General features: G+C 49.1%; 1 protein-coding gene across 1 annotated transcript in view; it reads left to right on the top strand.

The window, feature by feature from the left end:
- Oys (lysophospholipid acyltransferase 6) overlaps positions 1-17,772 on the top strand; it is a 77,721-nt gene that overhangs the window by 26,546 nt on the left and 33,403 nt on the right. Inside the window, exons 2-3 of the mRNA XM_077704973.1 lie at positions 12,295-12,440; positions 16,397-16,474. Coding sequence (XP_077561099.1) covers positions 12,316-12,440; positions 16,397-16,474 — 203 coding nt within the window. The 5' untranslated portion in view covers positions 12,295-12,315. The remainder of the gene's footprint in view (positions 1-12,294; positions 12,441-16,396; positions 16,475-17,772) is intronic.

Raw genomic sequence — 17,772 nt, 5'->3', positions numbered from 1 at the left:
TCCTGCATGTTTTTGTAGGAGAGGGAGCATGCCGCTTGTTTATTCGTCTTCATATGAATTGGCCATTTGTAACAGATTGTGCGCAACCTTATTCGGTTGTTGTCATTATTTGCTTGGGTATCATTATTTACGGGTTATTAGCGGTGAAATGTAATGCGAAGGGGTGGGGTGCATACGGCAGACATTCTCAGATAATGAATAGCAGCCTACCATTGTCGCTGAAGAAGAAAGTGTATGACAGCTGCATCCTACCGGTACTCACCTACGGGGCAGAAACTTGGAGGCTCACTAAGAGAACGGCTCAGCGGGCAATGGAGCGGAAAATGATAGGTGTAACATTAAGGGACAAGAAGAGAGCGGAGTGGGTCAGGGAGCAAACTGGTGTTAAAGACATGTTAGGAGAAATTAAGAAGAAGAAATGGACGTGGGCAGGGCATGTAATGCGAAGGCAAGATAACCGCTGGTCATTAAGGGTAACAGAGTGGATCCCTAGAGAAGGCAAGCGTTGCAGGGGGTGGCAGAAAGTTAGATGGGCAGATGAGATCAAGAAGTTTGCTGGGCTAAATTGGTCACAGTTGGCACAGGACCGATATAATTGGAGAATAATGGGAGAGGCCTTTGCCCTGCAGTGGGCGTAGATAGGCTGGTGATGATGATGATGATGATGAGCGGTGAAGCGGAAATGGTTCTTGGTTGGTTATAGTCTTACGGGAAGTATTTTGTCATGTTTCGCATCGACAACAGGAAGCCACTTATGCTCAGTTCGTGCCGGACACGCGTTTCTTATTCTTCCGCCAGTTAGTGTAGCCAGCGAAGAGGACGCCTGTGTGCGTCTGCGGGCGCACAAAACGTATGACGCACGTTCAACAAGGCACACAGCTGACAATGCATAAAAGGCATGCATACAGTCACGTACAACATTGTGTCCGTCAACGTGGACAGCACAATAGACGAAATAAGAACACGCACAAAAGGAGCACGACGAAATATATACGTCTTTTACGTGTGTACCTTGTCGTATAGAGTTACTAAACACATGTGACCACTTATTAGCCATTGAGCTGCGTACGTACGTCATAAGGCATTTGGTCTGATTAATTTGGGGCCTGTTCTTAGGCAAAGCTTATATGGCTATGGTTTCGCGTATTTTTTTATGTCTGTGGACAAAATCGCCGGAGGCCGTGCGTGTCTTTGAAGCGCGAGGCGCCGAAAAACGAACGTCCCTGTCTGCGTGCGCGAACACTGCCAAAGTTGCACGCTGTTGGCGATAGTAATTTGTACCTCATGCCTATGCGTCTGAATACTTGCATATGCATTTCGAGTAGATTAATTTACAACTAGAACTCTTTACTAAGCTCAGTAGAGTCTCAAGTAGATAAATGGATTTCTCGAAGGTTTGCCGCTGTGCGACACGCGTCGGCTACGTGTATACGTTTGCACCGCCCTTTCCTTGTCGGTGTCCCAAGCGCTTGCGGGGCAGCGGTCCCGTAGTGAAAACAAGTTGCCGTCCTCTATTTCGAATTTCGCTTCTTTTCTGTCTTCGTGGTGGGGACGTACGCCACGTGTAGTCCGGGCTCCAGCTTCGCAGGTAATTCACCTTCGCAGAGTGGGATGGCTCATGCCATGTTTTTGTGTTGCCCGCAGCGAAACTGTAAACGAGTGCTTCGTGCGGACGCGACGTGAAAGTCCTCCCGAGTTCGCTTGCACCACTCGCAGATGTCACGCATGCAGTCGGAGAGAGAACCGGTGTCGGACAGAACGGCTGTGCACCACATCTGGATCTCACTGCGCGTGTCCCTAACGCTTAGTTCTATAGATCGCCTATTTCCTGATTGACTGTCGTGCCTTTCAGTTCTACTGCATTGCAGTTTTATTAATTAGTCCACGCCAGACTGCTCATATCGCCGTCGTGTTAAGCTAGACACCCCGTGTCTGCTACGCGCGGTCGCATGAGCAGTCATGCTCTGGTGCGCACCGGAAAGAGAATCAAGCCTTCGGAGGTGTACGCGCATAAGAGAATGACGCGGCGTGCGCGTATCTGCGCACACGAACGCGCTCACAAACAGCCTTACAGCGGAGCCCATCTGCGTTAGGTTCTCATACATTTGACAGCAAAGTTGTATACCTGTACCCCCAACGGTTGCATCGCCGTGGGTAAAAACGATCTCCGTGGGCAAAAACTTCAAAGCTAATCAAGAATACAGCACAGAGCTCAGAATTAGTTTAAGGAAACCACACAAAGCATCGAAACCGCATTATGGATGATAAGGCGCCCGTGAGAACTACGTCAGAATACATGAGGATATTTACAGTGGGTCCACAGCTACCGTCATCCTCCATAAGGAGAGTAGTAAAATACATGTAAGGAAGGGCGTCAGACACGAAGACACAATCTCTACAATGTTGTGTTTACAAGAGGTATTCAGAACATTGGATTGGGAACAGGTTGGAGTAAGGGTTAATGGAGAATACCTCAGTAACCTCAGATTTGCTGATGACGTTGCCTTGCTAAGTAGCTCGGGGGACGAATTGCAAAGCATAATTACCACACTGAACAGAGTAGAACCGTGGGCCTGACAATTAATATGCAGAAAACTAAAGTAATGATCAATAACTTCGGGACAGCACAGCGGTTTGAGATAGGTGGCGAGGCAGTGGAAGTGGTAACCGAATATATCTACTTAGGCCAAGTTGTGACCCCAGATCCCAACCATGAGGCAGAGATAATTAGAAGAATCAGAATGGGGTGGGGTGCATATGGCAGGCATTCTCAGATAATAAATAGCAGCCTAGTATTGTCCCTGAAGAAGAAAGTGTATGACAGCTGCATCTTACCGGTACTCACCTACGGGGCAGAAACTTGGAGGCTCACTAAGAGGGTTCAACTTAAATTGAGGACGACTCAGCGCGCAATGGAACGGAAGATGATAGGTGTAACATTAAAGGGACAAGAAGAGAGCGGAGTGGGTCAGGGAACGAACGTGTGTTAGTAGAAATTAAGAAGAAATGGGTGTGGGCAGGGCATGTAATGCGGAGGCATGCAAGATAACCGTTGGTAATTGTGTTTTATATAATGTACGTTCCTTCATGCCAGTCCCAACGCGCAAACTTATTGTGCACTCACTTGCTTACAATATTCTCAGATATGGGATATCTTGGTTTTACTATTGCTATTTCACCGGGCGTTCCAAAGTAAACTGCATATTAAAAAAAAAAATTCCCCCGCATTTCCCCGAGGGGGAGAATGTGAAAGTGCGAATGCACGGTTGTCGGCCCGCTTGCGGCGCTTGCGCTCGGCCCCCGCAGCCCACCGCCTCGCCGCCTTCTCTTCCATCTCTTCCATCGGGTTTGTAGTATCACGTGTACACCACGCAGTTATCAAGCCGCTATAACGCCGCTGAGTCGCCAACGCACGCCGCTGACGACGTAGTTTGAGTGCGTTAAAGATATAAGGCGCGTTCTGACACCGATATCAGCGTCGCGTCCGTGGCTTATTCGGTAGAGCGTCGGGCTGCGGCCCGCAAAGTCCTCGGATCGAAACCTGGCGCCGGATGCTGTTTCCTTAAATATAGAGGAGCACTGCGGACGCCGACGCCGCCGCCGGCGGTGGATGGTTTGGGGTCGCTTATAAAGAGCATTCGCTCTTAAAACATTGTCCTCAGCGTTGCCTAGAATGTAGGTGTCCCCGTTAACGTCGATTCCTTAACTTATTTCAGTCTGCCTACATTTGATGCCCTGTTTTTTTCAAACGATTGTTTTAACTCTTTTTTGTCCCCTCATGTGCCGGTGCGAGCGTTCAGACAGGGTCATAGATTTGTTGTACCGCGTTGCTACACTCGTTTTGGATCCTATGTTAGACCTCACTATGTCTCAAAAAGTTTCAACTCCTTACCCGATGAGATATTTTCTATTTCTTCTCTACGTGGCCTAAGAACATACCTGCGTAAACAATTTTCTGTTTTGTTCTCTATTCTCTAAATTTTCTCTAATACCATTTATTGCCTCTGCTGACGGCTGGATACGGCCCGACAAGCCTTGCATGGCTTGGGCTGACCCGATGTTGATTTTTATATTTCAAGAGATGAAATAAACTATTACTATAAAGTTCTTACTGTTAAGGATAACAGAGTGTATTCCTAGAGAAGGCAAGCGTGGCAGGGGGCGGCAGAAAGTTAGGCGGGCAGATGAGATCGAGAAGTTTGCGGTGATAAATTTGTCACAGTTAGCACAGGACCGGGATAATCGGAGATATATGGGAGAGGCCTTTGCCCTGAACTGACCAATGATCATGGCGGCAGCACGAAACAATAGGAGAAAAGAATGTCGGCACTCTTACCCTTATCTAGAGACACCAACCGAGCGCAAGCGACAAGCCCGCCGATACGATGAGAGACATTTCATACCTTCCTTTGTCACCATTTCTAGTGGTTTTCTACAGCTTTGCTGGACGTCCACTTTCGCAGGGCGGGATGGCGGCCAATTCTTTCGACGCCGTCATATCAAACGCCTTGCGACAAAGCCAACTTTATCCACGTGTCCTTGAAGCGCAAGGCGTGTATGTGCGTTCGTTCGTTTGTTTGTTTGCTGGTTGGTTGTTTGGATTGTGTGCTTGTTTGTTTGCTCGATTTTTTGCTCGCGGCTGCTGCCGAAAAAGGCGTCCGCCGGGGAAGAAACTTTGACATTGCCTGCCGAGCACGCGACAGAAAACCAGAAATACGACATTCTCCATTTTGAATGTCGCTCCTTTGTGACGTAAAGAGGCCGCGTATAGTCCCGACTCCCGGACGCCGGGGACGTCGAGGGTTTCCAAGTGTTTCCAAGCGAAAAGGAGCGAGCGGCGGCGCAACGTGTGGGAAACAGATCAAAGCTATTCGAAAGCGTAGGGCGGAAGCAGATCGCGAAGGAAATCGTGTCAAGCGGCAAAAAGACGAAGCCCTCCGAGAACGTGGGGCGGAAACAAAGCGCCTCAGGCTTTTAATAAGATACGTTTGTTTGTTTGTTTCACAATCCCTCAGGTGCCAAAGCATTGTAAAGGGCAGTGGGCAAAATATTACATCGTAGGCTGAAACGTAAAGGCAAAGAAAACATTTTTGGCTGTGAGATACCAAACAAAGCAAATGATCAAACGGCAAACAACGTACTCTACGCAGACATACACAAAACTGTACCGAAATGCACAACAGTCATTCCAGAACTGACCTAAAAACAGCCTATCACACATGTAAACAACAGTGGTGACCGCAGCGTACAAATCACGCCGGGATATCGCATTGCACAAAATGCCGTAAGACATTATAGCTTTCTCATTCAGAACCCTTGGAAGTGCTTAGGTGACCCCTTACCATGGGTTAATTAGTTGCGATGACACTACCCATGTGGTCGTAGCCGGTAATTTCAGTACGTGTCCGGACCGAAAAGGGAGTGGTAAAGAGCGGTGTACACGGTTCGTATATTGGACACATTGGGCTGGCAATATGCCTCACCGACTCGGCCCAACCGAGCAGCCATGCCCAGCTGTTTAGGTGCTGAGAAGAGCTTCTTGCTGCACTAATTGGTGAATATTTGCCATGATTTGAAGCGCATTGCCATGAAGCGCATTGCCAATAGTTGCCATGATTTGAAGAAACAGCGTCGACGAGACAGGCGTTGTTTCTTAGTCCGTGTTTTTTGTTGCGCTTCAAATCATGGCAACTGTGTAGGTGCGTCGATTTGGCATTTACCGAAGCACGTGCCTGCAGTTTCGAGCAGGCTGGTCAGTGCATATAATGGCGACAGCGAAACCCTTGTGACCGTTGTTAGTACTACTAGGTGGCAATGGCATTACAGCTCCTCTGGTCATCCACATTAGCAGAGCAGAATGGCCTTGAATTTTTGTTTCAGTGGTTCTTTCCTTTTTTTTTTTTTGCCTTGGATTCGAGGTAGCTCGTGTGCTGTCCTGGCCGTACACTCCCGCAACTAAAAGGCAACTTAGATCGAACGCAGAGCCTAAGTTGCGTATGGCCTAATTGCAACCGCTGAAATCGCGTGCTCACATTACTCACATAGCCTTCAGTACGAGTTTGAAACGTACGTTTCTGAAATGCAAGTTTTGTTAGTGGGACCTATGGCGCCCTGTCAGAAAGACCAATACATTTCCCATAGACCTGTTGGGCGACCGAAAAGCTCTGATAAGCTATCTGGAAACACGGCGCGTGCGTGAAACCGAGCTTCCGTTGTGTCAAAACGGTTACTTTAAAAATCGCGAAAAAGGAACGGTTCCAGCTAAGACAACACACGCATTGGTCATTCCTGAGGAGATGTACAATAGTGTACCTCTATCTCATCAACCACGTATCGGTATACATTTAGCTCGTTCGTTGATGCGTTTACTTTGCGCGCGAGAAATCGTCGCACGGGTTCGTTCTTCGTTTGCGATTTGGGTCTTTGAGCGTTTGACGATCGATTTGGACGCACTTTCAGCTTTCGCGCTTCTCCCAACTTTTTGCAGCGAAGCTGTTAGTCTCTCGTTGGTCGGAGAATTTCGCGTCGCAAACAAAAACCCAGGCAGGGCGCAGCTGTTCTGGGCCAAGACGCCGACTGCATGCGTCAGGCTAATCAGGCCTGCAGCTCAGTTCGTGTAAAAAAAAACATAAAAAACCACAAAACAAGCGTAGAAACCGCATGATGGATGACAAGGCGCCGGTGAACAGTTGCTCTTGAAACTGGGAGGAGTGTTGACGTCATTCGAGGGCTAGCGCATGCGTCAGGCTGGGCAGGAGCCGGCAGTTCTCGCCCAAGAAGCCGATCGCAAGCGTCAGGACGCAGCACTTGCCGCCAGAGCGGCCGCGGGCCAGCGACAATCCTGCCGAGAAAACGAGCAGAACATTTCCCACCCTCCTCCATCAGCATGTGTGGTGGTTTGCAACACCTGCGCGTGACATCGACTTTCGCAGGGCGGGGATGGCGTCCATTTCTTTTAAAAGAGGGATGGTAAGTTTTGGGGACAGAGGCCACAATACATCCACTAGGAAATTGGCGCGGGCATGTACGTGTGGTGCATCCTCTCGTCCACAACTCGAGGTGGACGCGGAAGCTGTCGGCGAGACGACGTAACGCGAGTCTCAACTACCTTAGTGGCGTTCGGTGTGCGTCTCGAATTCGGGAGGCCCCGGGTTCGATTCCCATCCGGACCCAAAATTTGCCCAGCAAGCTTCTCTGCCATCACATGACTACGCGGGATTGTCGACCTACCCATCTATCATGTAGGGCTTCATGCAGGGCTTCTGGAATGCAAGGCACGCAGAGCAGGGCAGAACTAAGTCCGAGCGCGGGTACGTGTTGTTTAGTTGTGGGTTCTGGTATAGAACGCTGAACTTGGGTTGTACTGGGCTAACTGGGTTTATTATAACGTAAGATAGCGAATAGAAGCGACTACGTGGCTGCAGCACAGAAGAGAAAGTAAAGTAGCCGACAGGGCTAACTCGATGACGTCGTCTGCTCGAGGTTCACCGCGCGCTTGCCGCATGTATACGTAGAGAGGAATCAAACTCGTGGGCCTCGTGTTGGGAGCTAAATTTATTAGAGCCGCTAAATTTATTCAGTGACGCTAGCACTGATTAAAATGATGATTGCCATTGGTTTCCTCTTTGTAGCGGGGTGATGACGTGCGTATCTTACCAAAAAGGACTAATATACCTATGTTTTATACTCTTGGTTTAATACTAGCGCTGCTCAGGGCAGGCTCAGCAAGCTTATTAGGCACAAAATACTTTTTCCCCTGTTACAGGTGGTAACTGTCCTAGGCAATATTCCCCTTTCTGCTTTTCGTCCACCAGCATTCTAATCTTCTTTTCGTCGCCTCGACAGCATTGGAAGTTAACTTCCTCTGTGCTACCCTTAAATCCTAGGGCTTCTGGAAGCCGAATATTTCCGTAATGTAGATTTGGATGGATACCCTGGCATTCTAACACTATGTGCCGCATAGTTTCTGTTTCTTTTCCGCAGACCACGCATACCCCATCATTTTGTGAGTGCTTCCCCACAAAGCAACCTGCTCTAGCCTCAAAAAGCAAAGCACTGCCCTGGGAATTATCGTAGAAATTATCCTTTCTGATGTCCGAGTTCTCAGCCCTGTACTCGCTTGACTGCGTGTCGCCGTCTGTTAGTTCTTCACGTAACGCGTGTTGTGTGTCCATATGTGTTCTGAGTACGGGACCGGTGCAGACGACGCTCCATATATACCAATAAGGTGTCCACGTAGCCAGAACCTTTATCCAGTCGAAAAAGACGGCGAGAAAAATTTTGTAGTTTGTCGTATTTTCGCGTGTCGTACTGTTGTCTTGCCGTATTCTTGTCGTGTCGTCATTTTGATGTTCTGTCGTGTGTAGTATTCCTGTCCTGATTTTGATGTTCCGTCGTGCCGAGTTCCTGTCGTGTCGTGATCCCGATGTTCCATCAGTAGTTGCAGTTGGTTTGAATGTTATTGCCTATCGCGAAGAGTAGCGTAAATGGCAGTTCTTTTATGACAACAGGAATGTTTGTCGTTAACAAAATTGACTTTGTCGTTACGATGGAAATGTGTGTCGTAACAACAGGTGGCTTTGTTGTAACTACAGAGCTTCTTTTGTCATAACAAAGTTTTTTGTCGTACGACAGGAATTTTTGTTACATTTTTGCGGTATTCTTGTTGTGATTTTAGACTGCACGCTATGGTGTTGATCCCGAGTGGCATAATGACATAATATTTCTTTCCTGTTCTGACGAAGCCTACGGGAAGCGATGGTTTCTTTTTTTCTGTCTCCTATAGACGTCAAGAGTAAAATAGGCCACAAAACCTGAGTGCAAAAACCCGAAATTATATTTCGTTGTCAACGAGGGTTCGTGAACTTGGTTGATTCCCTCCACAGAAGAGAAGGGGCCTGGGTTAGATGTTGCAAACGTTTTTGAGGTCTGCGCTGGCCTGCCCGTTAGCCGTGATAGCGGCGACGGACGCCCACACTGCCGCGCACACACGCCGAGAGTAAAAGAAAGAAAAAAAAGGAAAAATTTCTCCCATCTCCCCTCGCGGGAACCCCTGTGTAGATGCGACGCATAGGGGGTCCCGTTGTTGTTTCCGTTAGGTTGATTCTCCATCGCGTGAAACGTGCCGTGAACCCCCTGCCGCGGCTATGACGCAACGTGGCGCCGCTATGACGCAACACAATCCAACACAAACCACTTTAATCCAATCCAATCCAAATCCAAGCCAATCGAATTCAATCCAATGCCCCTCGCGAGAGAGTGTTCGCTATCGGAGAGGAGAGGGGGTGAGCGGCGGAGAGCGCAGCTCGTGCGGCGAGGAGAATGGGGAGGGGTGTGGACGGACAACGACAACGCCGTATGGAGGGACAAGGCGAGTGAATGAGATGCCGTCGACTCTAAAAGGAAACAATGGAAAAAGAAGCCACCTTATATGACTGCTGCTCCTTGTCTTACACAGTCACCCCTGATGAAGGAACCGAGTAGGCTCCACAGCGTTGGGACTTAATAAACACCCTTGGTTGGTGTATTTGCCTTACTCGAGTTTAACCCAAACAGACAGAGTTATCTCGAAGATGGTCACATTCAAGGCAGGGAAACGTACGTCACCCCTTTGAAAAGTGTACATCAACTGTTGACAAGTGTCGCTTTGAAGAGCTTGAATATAGTATTCAGAGTTGTTCAAAATAATTAGCAGTGACACTGATAAATTTTGTCGTCACAGACGGCATGAATGCAAGATGTCAGGAGTTCTAAACACGCAAACACTAATAAAATGCATTGAGGCCCATCAACAAAACAGAACACGAGATTTCCGTCACCGGTAGCTGCATGCGGAGACTCACCCAAAGGTGGTAAAAGTCTGCCGCATTGAAAAAAAAAAAAAAAAAGAGGGGGGGAGGGTACGCTAAACAACCTTGGCTCAGTTCCGCTGACAGCATTTCGCGCCTAAAAGAAAGAAGGAAAGACTGTGAGTGAATGGAGCAGAATTAGTTCTCGCAAATTAACCCCGCCTCCCAAGGCATGCCGTGAGAGGAGCACCGTGGGTTCTGCTGCCATCTCATCCGACTCCTCCGCTGTCTTTCCTCGCCGAGCCCTGAATACCCGTTTCCCGTTATGCGTGGTTCTCACGCGCTCTGTTTCCTCTTGCGAGCAGCCAGCCTATGGAACTACTCGGAGGAAAATTATTGCGCATTCACAAGCCGCACCGTACGGCGCGCGTTGGTTTCCGTTCACGCAAATTATGACCATTAAACGCCGGGCTCCAACAATGGACAAAAACCTGCTCTTGAATGAAGGCGCAGAAACAGCTGCCTACCTGCGAACCTTTGACGAAATCACACAGACACTCAAAAGGAAGGCTGAAAACTGAAGCGTTTTGGAGGCCGTGGAGGCGCCTTGGCGGAAGATCTAGTCTTCACTGCAGCGACCGCGTGCGTGCAGTGAAGTTTGATTTCAAGGCCGCGGGAGTTCTTTTTTTTTCCCCCGGGTAGCACGCACGTCAGTTCTGTTCCTACTGCAGCATCGGATAACGTTAGAAAAACTGCGGGAGTGCGCGATTTATTTTTCAGAAAAAAATAAATAATGACACCAGTCTTCGACGCCGAAAAACTGGAGCATGGAAGCAAAAATCGCCGTGGGAAATTCTTGACGCTGTAACAGCAAAGGTGTTCTTGGTAGAGGCTTTAGTGGGACTAAATGTGGTAACGCGGTCGCAGCGGTGTGGAGAGGGTAGCGAGGAGGAAAACAAGCGCCAAGCACACGTGCTGCAATTAACTTAAAAGAATGCTTGAACGAAACGCTTACACAGGCAAAGCTTTTCTAAAACTACTAAATCTGGCTGCAGTGATTATTTATACTTTTCAACGTTGTTGAGCAAAAAGAAAACATTACGGGCATGTTTGAGACAAGACGTCAATACATAAGTGATATTTGCATTGATCTGTTGATTAAAAATAGATTTATTCTGCAATAGCAAATAGAAAAAAAAAATGCGCCGTGACAAAACAAAAAGCGCTCGCGATGCCCCAATGTTGCGATGCTGTCTTTTTGTTAGCTCGTACACAATCGCGCACCGCTTGTGCTCCAAAGCACACCCGCAGCCTGCAGCCCGCAAACAACTTCGCGCGGGAGAATGGCATACCTCTTGCATCAAGCTTACATGTTTCCGCCGCCACGAGAAGCACTTGGTTGGCTGGCGGCACCAGGCTTCGTGCAGACTGCGGCCTCCGCGATCGGCTGCCGGCGGCGATCGCGGAGGCCATGACGCCACAGAGTGAATTCCTGACTCCCCCGCAGCATGCGTGCGGCGTTCCATCCATTGACAGTCCCGTTGACACCGTCTGTCGCGTTGGGGCTGCTCGCTCTTTGTCGGCGCTCGCTGACCCTAGCGCCGTGGCTGCTGCTGCCGGCTCGGAGCCAAGCTTCGAGAGCGCTGAATCGATGCCCGCTCTTTACAACGCTGGAATGAGCTGACATATTTGCTGCACTTATTCTGTTAGCTCGCTGACTACCCGCAGCTTGGATGCACGCTCGCCGTGGCGGTGAGCGCGTGCATCCAGGCACCCTACTCGCTGCCACAACTGAACGCCACCGCTAGGGCGATGTGATATTGAAGGCGGCCCCTTCGTCCTCATACATCTTCGCCTTCGGCCCGTCCTAATTTCTTCTGGGCGCGCAGCTAAGGCCGACTGATGTGTGTGGTTGTACTTGCAGTCTTGATTGCTCTACAGGGCTGCGTTACCCGTTGCGCGAATCGCCACCACCTAGCGATTCATCGCGCGATTTCGATCCCCCTTCCTATAGATTACTCAGATTAGACACCCTGACTGGGTATCGCAGCTGCTCCTTGCATCTGCTTTCGCCACAGCTGCGGTGCCGATCTTTGACAACACTACGGTATTAATTGATGGCGGGATTGTAGACGGGATGCCCCAGGCGTCGAAGGATTCGCTGCGGATCTGACGTAAAGTGTATACCGTGGACCAAGCTTCGGCACCCAAAAACACCGGGAGGCACGTTGGGGAAAGACAAGTGAAAGGACTGGGTTGAAAGGAAAGGCGGTCTCCTTTTAGCTGCTAACAAAGTCCCCTATGTTGTTGCCATGTTCGCGTTGGACACTGACGATCCCTCGCTTACGCCGCCTCAGAAACTATAACCAACCGACATGTTTGTTTGAAGAACAGATTATCAGTCAAGCCTTGACTGATAGTCTGTCCTGAGTCGTGTTTTAATGCGTCGCAGGGCATTGCGTAACATGTCTGTCTCTCTTTCTTCCCTCCCCTGATTGATGCGCAGTTCAACTTCCTGTTCTGCCAAATGGTGTTCCTGTTGTTCTCGTTCCCGTACCGGATACTGCTGCACCCTTCGCGAGTGTCGCCCACGGCGAGACACGCGGTGGCGCTCTCCGTCGGACTCTTCTTCGGATACTTCTGCTTCGGATAGTAAGTGCACGCTCCTGCCTTAAATACCACTTGCTAACACTGTGGCCATCTAAAATGCTGTCGCCTGAGTCGTGTTTTAATGACCCGCCGCGGTGGCTCAGTGGCTGAGGCGTTGTGCTGCTGAGCACGAGGACGCGGGGTCGATTCCCGGACGCGGCGCCGCTTTTCTGCTGGAGGCGAAAAGCAAAAATGGCCGTGTGTACGAGATTTCGGCGCACGCTGAAGATCCTAAGGCGCTCAAAATTTATCCGGACCCTTCCACTACGGTGCGCCTCGGAGCCTGCACGTGTATATATAGCCTTGGAGCGACTAAAGCGCGAGACACACGGACGACTGGTGCACGCGATTCGCATGCGACTGATCGTTGCGATTGATCGTTAGGACCGATTTTGGTGTCGTTCGCTGGTCGGAGGAGGCTCACGACGTGCGACTGGCAAGCCAGATGCAGTCGTGCCATCGTTGCGGTCGCCAAAACCGGTCCTAACGATCAATCGTAACGATCAGTCGCATGCGAATCGCGTGCACCAGTCGTCCATGTGTCTCGCGCTTAAACCCCACAACCAATGAATCAATAAGTGTGTTTAATGATACCGGCTTCCTCTACTCCCAGTTTTAACGCCAAAGCATTAGAAGACTCGTTAGGTCGAAAATACGCCGTGGTAGTTGAGACGGCAGACGAAAATGGCCGACGACGCAAAGACAATAGAAGTGAAGTGATTGAGTCGCAAAGGAAATAAGGGAGACTGAGATCTGGGTGGGAATCGAACCCAGGGCCTCTGAAATGCGTGACGAGCACGCATCCAGTACGGCTCCGTGGCGCCGCTGTAGTGGATGAAAACGATTAACCAGATGGGCGGGTGAAACGAGAAAATGGGAGCAAAGCTCAAAAACTGAAATATCGCGATACATGGATAGCTGGGGGATAATGGTGAAGGCATCCGTCCTGCAGTGGACACACGACAGGCTGGTGATAATAGTGTGGTGGTGTAAAGAAGTTTTTTTTAATCCCCGTTTCTCGCCGCTAAGTGTTCTTTCGAACTGAATAATGCGCGGTGGAATAACCGGTATAACTTGTTCATTTATTCTTGCAGCTCGTCGTGCTGATAGACGTTTGTGCGAGATGTATGCCCGAATCAGGGAGGGATATTAGTGGGGACCCACTTGTTTCTGACCCACTGGAAATTGTGTGGGTGATTGATTGGTGAGGGGAAGAGGAGTGTGGAGAGGGCGATAGAGGAGGATAGATAGGAAGAAGGCGATGGGAGATAAGGAGTGCAGCGGGAAGGGAACGGGTAAGAGGAAAAATATGGAGAGACGACGGAGAAGAGGGTGTAAAAGTGTAGAGTATACGGGAGGGAAGTCTGGACCAGGAGGGGAGGGAATGAATGGTCAGGTTGTAATGTCCGCGCAGTCGTAATGGTGGCCGGCGGTTCATTGAAGCGGCGTACGAAAGTATACATCTACATTCCAGGCCTTTCCAAGTTCGGACTGCGCAATGGAGAGCGTGGTCGCACATTTCGTGTTTCATTGGCTCACTGTTTACCGCGCCGGAAAATCGCCACCGGGAACTTGCCAGAGCGGCGTCGCGAAAGCGCGCGCGGCGCGTGCCATTTTACGTATCACCTTAAAACCAAGCGTAGAGGCTTAAGCCTCCGAGGAGGCTTAAGTAAGAATGAATAAGCGGAAATGTGAAGGGAAGGGGGATAAGAGGAAGGAGAATGGGCAGCGGTAGAGCAACACCGACTGGTGGAGACGGGAGTACGTACATATAGCGAGGAGAAAATTGGGAGAGGTAGGGGGGAGAGAGAGACGTGGGAAGCGAGCTGGGAAGAAAAAAGGGAATGAGAATACAGGAGGAATGTATTAGCGAAAGGGCACGTGAGGGAACGACAGAGGAGGGAAAGACTGGGCGAGGGGGGGACGTGGAGAGTGAAGGTTTTAGAGAAAAGGGGAAAATAGTGGATTTTCACAGGCTGAAGCTATCATGGTGGAGGGCTGCGGATTAATTTTGACCACCTGGGGAGATGTAACGTGCGCCGAAATCTCGAACACACAGCCCTTTTCGCTTTTCGCCTCCATCGGAAAAGCGGCCGCCGCGGCCGGGAATCGAACCCGCGTCCTCGTGCTCAGCAGCGCAACCCCTTAGCCACTGATCCACCTCGGCGGGTGAAGAGCCTGAAGGGGGATGGAGGGGCCGGGAGGTATCTGTACGGCTAGCATACTCTTTCGGCATCATTTGCAGCGAAGCAAGCAGGTGGGCAGCCGATCTTTTAAAGAGCGTCACCAGGCCCCGGTCGTAACAGCTTTCTCGGTGCCCTCGGAACTTTCTCGGCATGTGCCGAATTCTCCGCTTTTGCCTGCTTGCACGCCATCTGCTGGAGCATCCCCTTACGATCCCGGGGGGTTCAGTGGGCGCAGAAGTTTCCATTCACGGTCAACACCGCGGCCGACGCCTTATCTTCAGCGACACAAAGCCCTGAACATTTCGCATTGAATTAAGCGTTTCTGTGTGGACTAGATTGATGAAACCCATCTGCCTGTGTGCAATGCTTGCGGTACGCTTTCGCCACATACGCATGGGCCGTCATGCTTTGCTTGACTCCTTATATTGCCCCTAAACAACGTCTTTTCCGCAATTCATTTGTGTATAGTAGGGAAGCTTAATTAGAGGGCTCAGAGTGTAACTCTCTGTAAGAATTCTTCTCAGCAAGGCACTTGTGCATAGTTGTGAAGACAACTATGTAAGGGCTAGGTCAGGTGTCGGCAACCTTCCGAGGTGGAGGGCCGAGTTGCGTGAAGGTGACACGGCAAGGGCCGGACGGCATACCGGGCTGGGGGGGAGGGCGGGGGACCTGTGCAAGGAAATGAAGTGAAGACATTATCTGGCTAAGTGTGAAGATGGGGGCCAACGCCAACTGGAAGAGAGCTTGCTTTGTTCCTGTCTAACCCCATTTGAGGCTAAAATTGCCATGTCAGCCGTCAGCTAGATAGAGGAAGTGACACGGAGAGGGGGGTTCTGACGTCGTGCCGGGGCCGCATAATACTTCCCTGTGAGCCACAGGCTGCCGACTCCTGGGCTGGGTGAATAGCATTTTCTAGGGATACATGGAGGTATTAATATAGGGCCCCAGAGCCTTCATATTTTCGTATTCCTCATATACTGCTCTGGAAGATATGTTTTCTTAGCAAAGCACCTGTGTATAGTAGTGCAGATGTCTTTAAAGAGGTATGTATGTTGCGATCTATGGGTAATTAAAAAGAAAAGCTTGGAGAAAAACCCTTCGAGTTTGCCGAAAATATTAAGCAAACTCTGGAAATGCATAACCTGGGTCAAGTAATGCTCTGCTTCGACTACATGGCACACCCCAGCTTAAAGGGTCATTGTAGTTGAGAGACAAGTTAGTAAATGTTGATAGGCTGCAGCTGTATCTGACAAATATGCTATGTTTAAGTGCAACACTATTGATAAGTCAGGAGCAAAAAATGGCTAAACTGCACCCTCGTTTCACCACTGGTGGCCATTTCCCATAGTACAAGTTGTGACATTATGAAGCTGACTTGCGGATTTTTTAAGGGTTAGCTGCAAAGAATGGCAAAGTACATGTTCACTAACCTGTGAACAATGCATTTGGAAGCATCCATAAGCAGCTCACGCCACTCAATCTAGAACGGGTGCTGCCACCACCTTTTTTGGTCGCTTGTGACGTCGAAGCAACATCAGAAGTCACAAAAAAGGCAATTTTTCTATTAAAATCAGTGGGACTTTAGCGTTAGAACTATACCCTAATATTATGTTTATGTCCAATGCAGAGAAGAAATGGCACTAGCACGAGTAGTTGGTGCTTTAATCCATGCGTAAGGAGGATTTGTGTACGTGCACAATTTTGTCATGTTCACTGCTTGGTGTAGGATCTTGATGTGCTCTTGATTGGGCCTTGGGTATTTTTTTTTTCCAGTCAAATTCTTCACCTGGTCGTCCAAGCCACCCTTATTTACATGATCATCCTTTATGCAAGTCCGGAGAGGATGCACAAGTAAGTCAATCTGCTTTCCGACTGTTATCAACTTGTGTGCTAATTAAATGGTTGGCTGTCCTAATACAACACAAAGGAGTCGGCATGGAACATTCAATGCAAATCCAGTCCGATACAAGAGTTTTTGTTCGGTTAAGCTGTTTAACTTGTTCAGTGATGGACCGTTTTTTTTTAAAGAAACAATGGGCAGTCCATTATATGAAACATACATTTAACTATAGGTCACTGCGAAAGTTACCGACGCTGGTTTTCACAAAATTTTACAAAAATTTTCCAGGTGAACTCTCGAAGTCTACAAAAGGGCCCCTATTCTCAACTTCGAGAATTTTCTGTGAATTCGTTCCATGAATGCCTATTATATGAACAGTAAGGTGCTCGCGCCACAAGCTGTATTGGCCAGTCAAATAAGGCCAGTGCCGTACTGCCTCTACCAGTTCTGTCAGTGTAATTAAATTTGAGAAGGCATGTTATGCTGCCCCTCAGGCTTGTGATAGTAATACTTGGGGGAGCAGTTAGAAATTGGGACTTGGCTCGTGTCGTTTAAGTTTTCAAAATTGTATGTGAACGCCGTCTTCACTTTTGTTTGCTGGGTGAAGATTTTGCCAATTTCTTGTGGCCAGAAAAAAAAAAAAAACAGTTGAAAGAAGCCGTTTTTCCCCCGCAATACTTAATCTTTTTTTTCCAGGGCCTGCCATCTCCAAGGTAAGGCCGCACGATGGCGCTGCTGCTTATTATCTATGTCAAGGTGGAAACACATTCACGAGAGATCTATTAGCAGGGAAGATGCAGCACCGTGCATGTTTCTCTGCTGACAGCTGGGCAGTGAACGATTGGCCATGCTGGACACGATTCCCGGCACTTTTCTAGTTTTGCGCAAAAGGCCTCCTCCCATGGCAATACCTCTTGCATCGTCACTGTTGTTGTAGCTTCCATTCAGAGTAATTCACGTGAAAAAGATGAAGAAGAAATGAAAGTGAAGAAACAGATGCAAACACAATGTAGCATAGCAGGGGAGAAGTGTTTGATAATTGCTGGCTTTTGCCTTCAAATCACATAAGCGGACTTCAGTGCCAGAGGAATTCTTCTTCAGCATATAGCATATGAGCTGGAATGCACGCCGAGTCGGAATTTAGGTCGACCTACTCACCTTGCGGCTGAGAAACGGAAAAAAATTAAGCCAATGACCGGCATAGATGTCAAGGGGGGACTTTTCGGCAAACTTTTTACTGAAAAATCTCGACCTATATTCCAAATTATACGATACATACCATACCGTACCGTATGATACCGTACGGCAC

Source organism: Haemaphysalis longicornis, unplaced genomic scaffold (genome assembly GCF_048455015.1).
Source record: "Haemaphysalis longicornis isolate Haplotype H1 unplaced genomic scaffold, Haemaphysalis longicornis Haplotype H1 scaffold_3, whole genome shotgun sequence".
NCBI classification, from domain to species: Eukaryota; Metazoa; Arthropoda; class Arachnida; order Ixodida; family Ixodidae; genus Haemaphysalis; species Haemaphysalis longicornis.
Note: the sequence above shows the minus strand (reverse complement) of the source record. Positions and strands in the feature narration are given on the sequence as shown.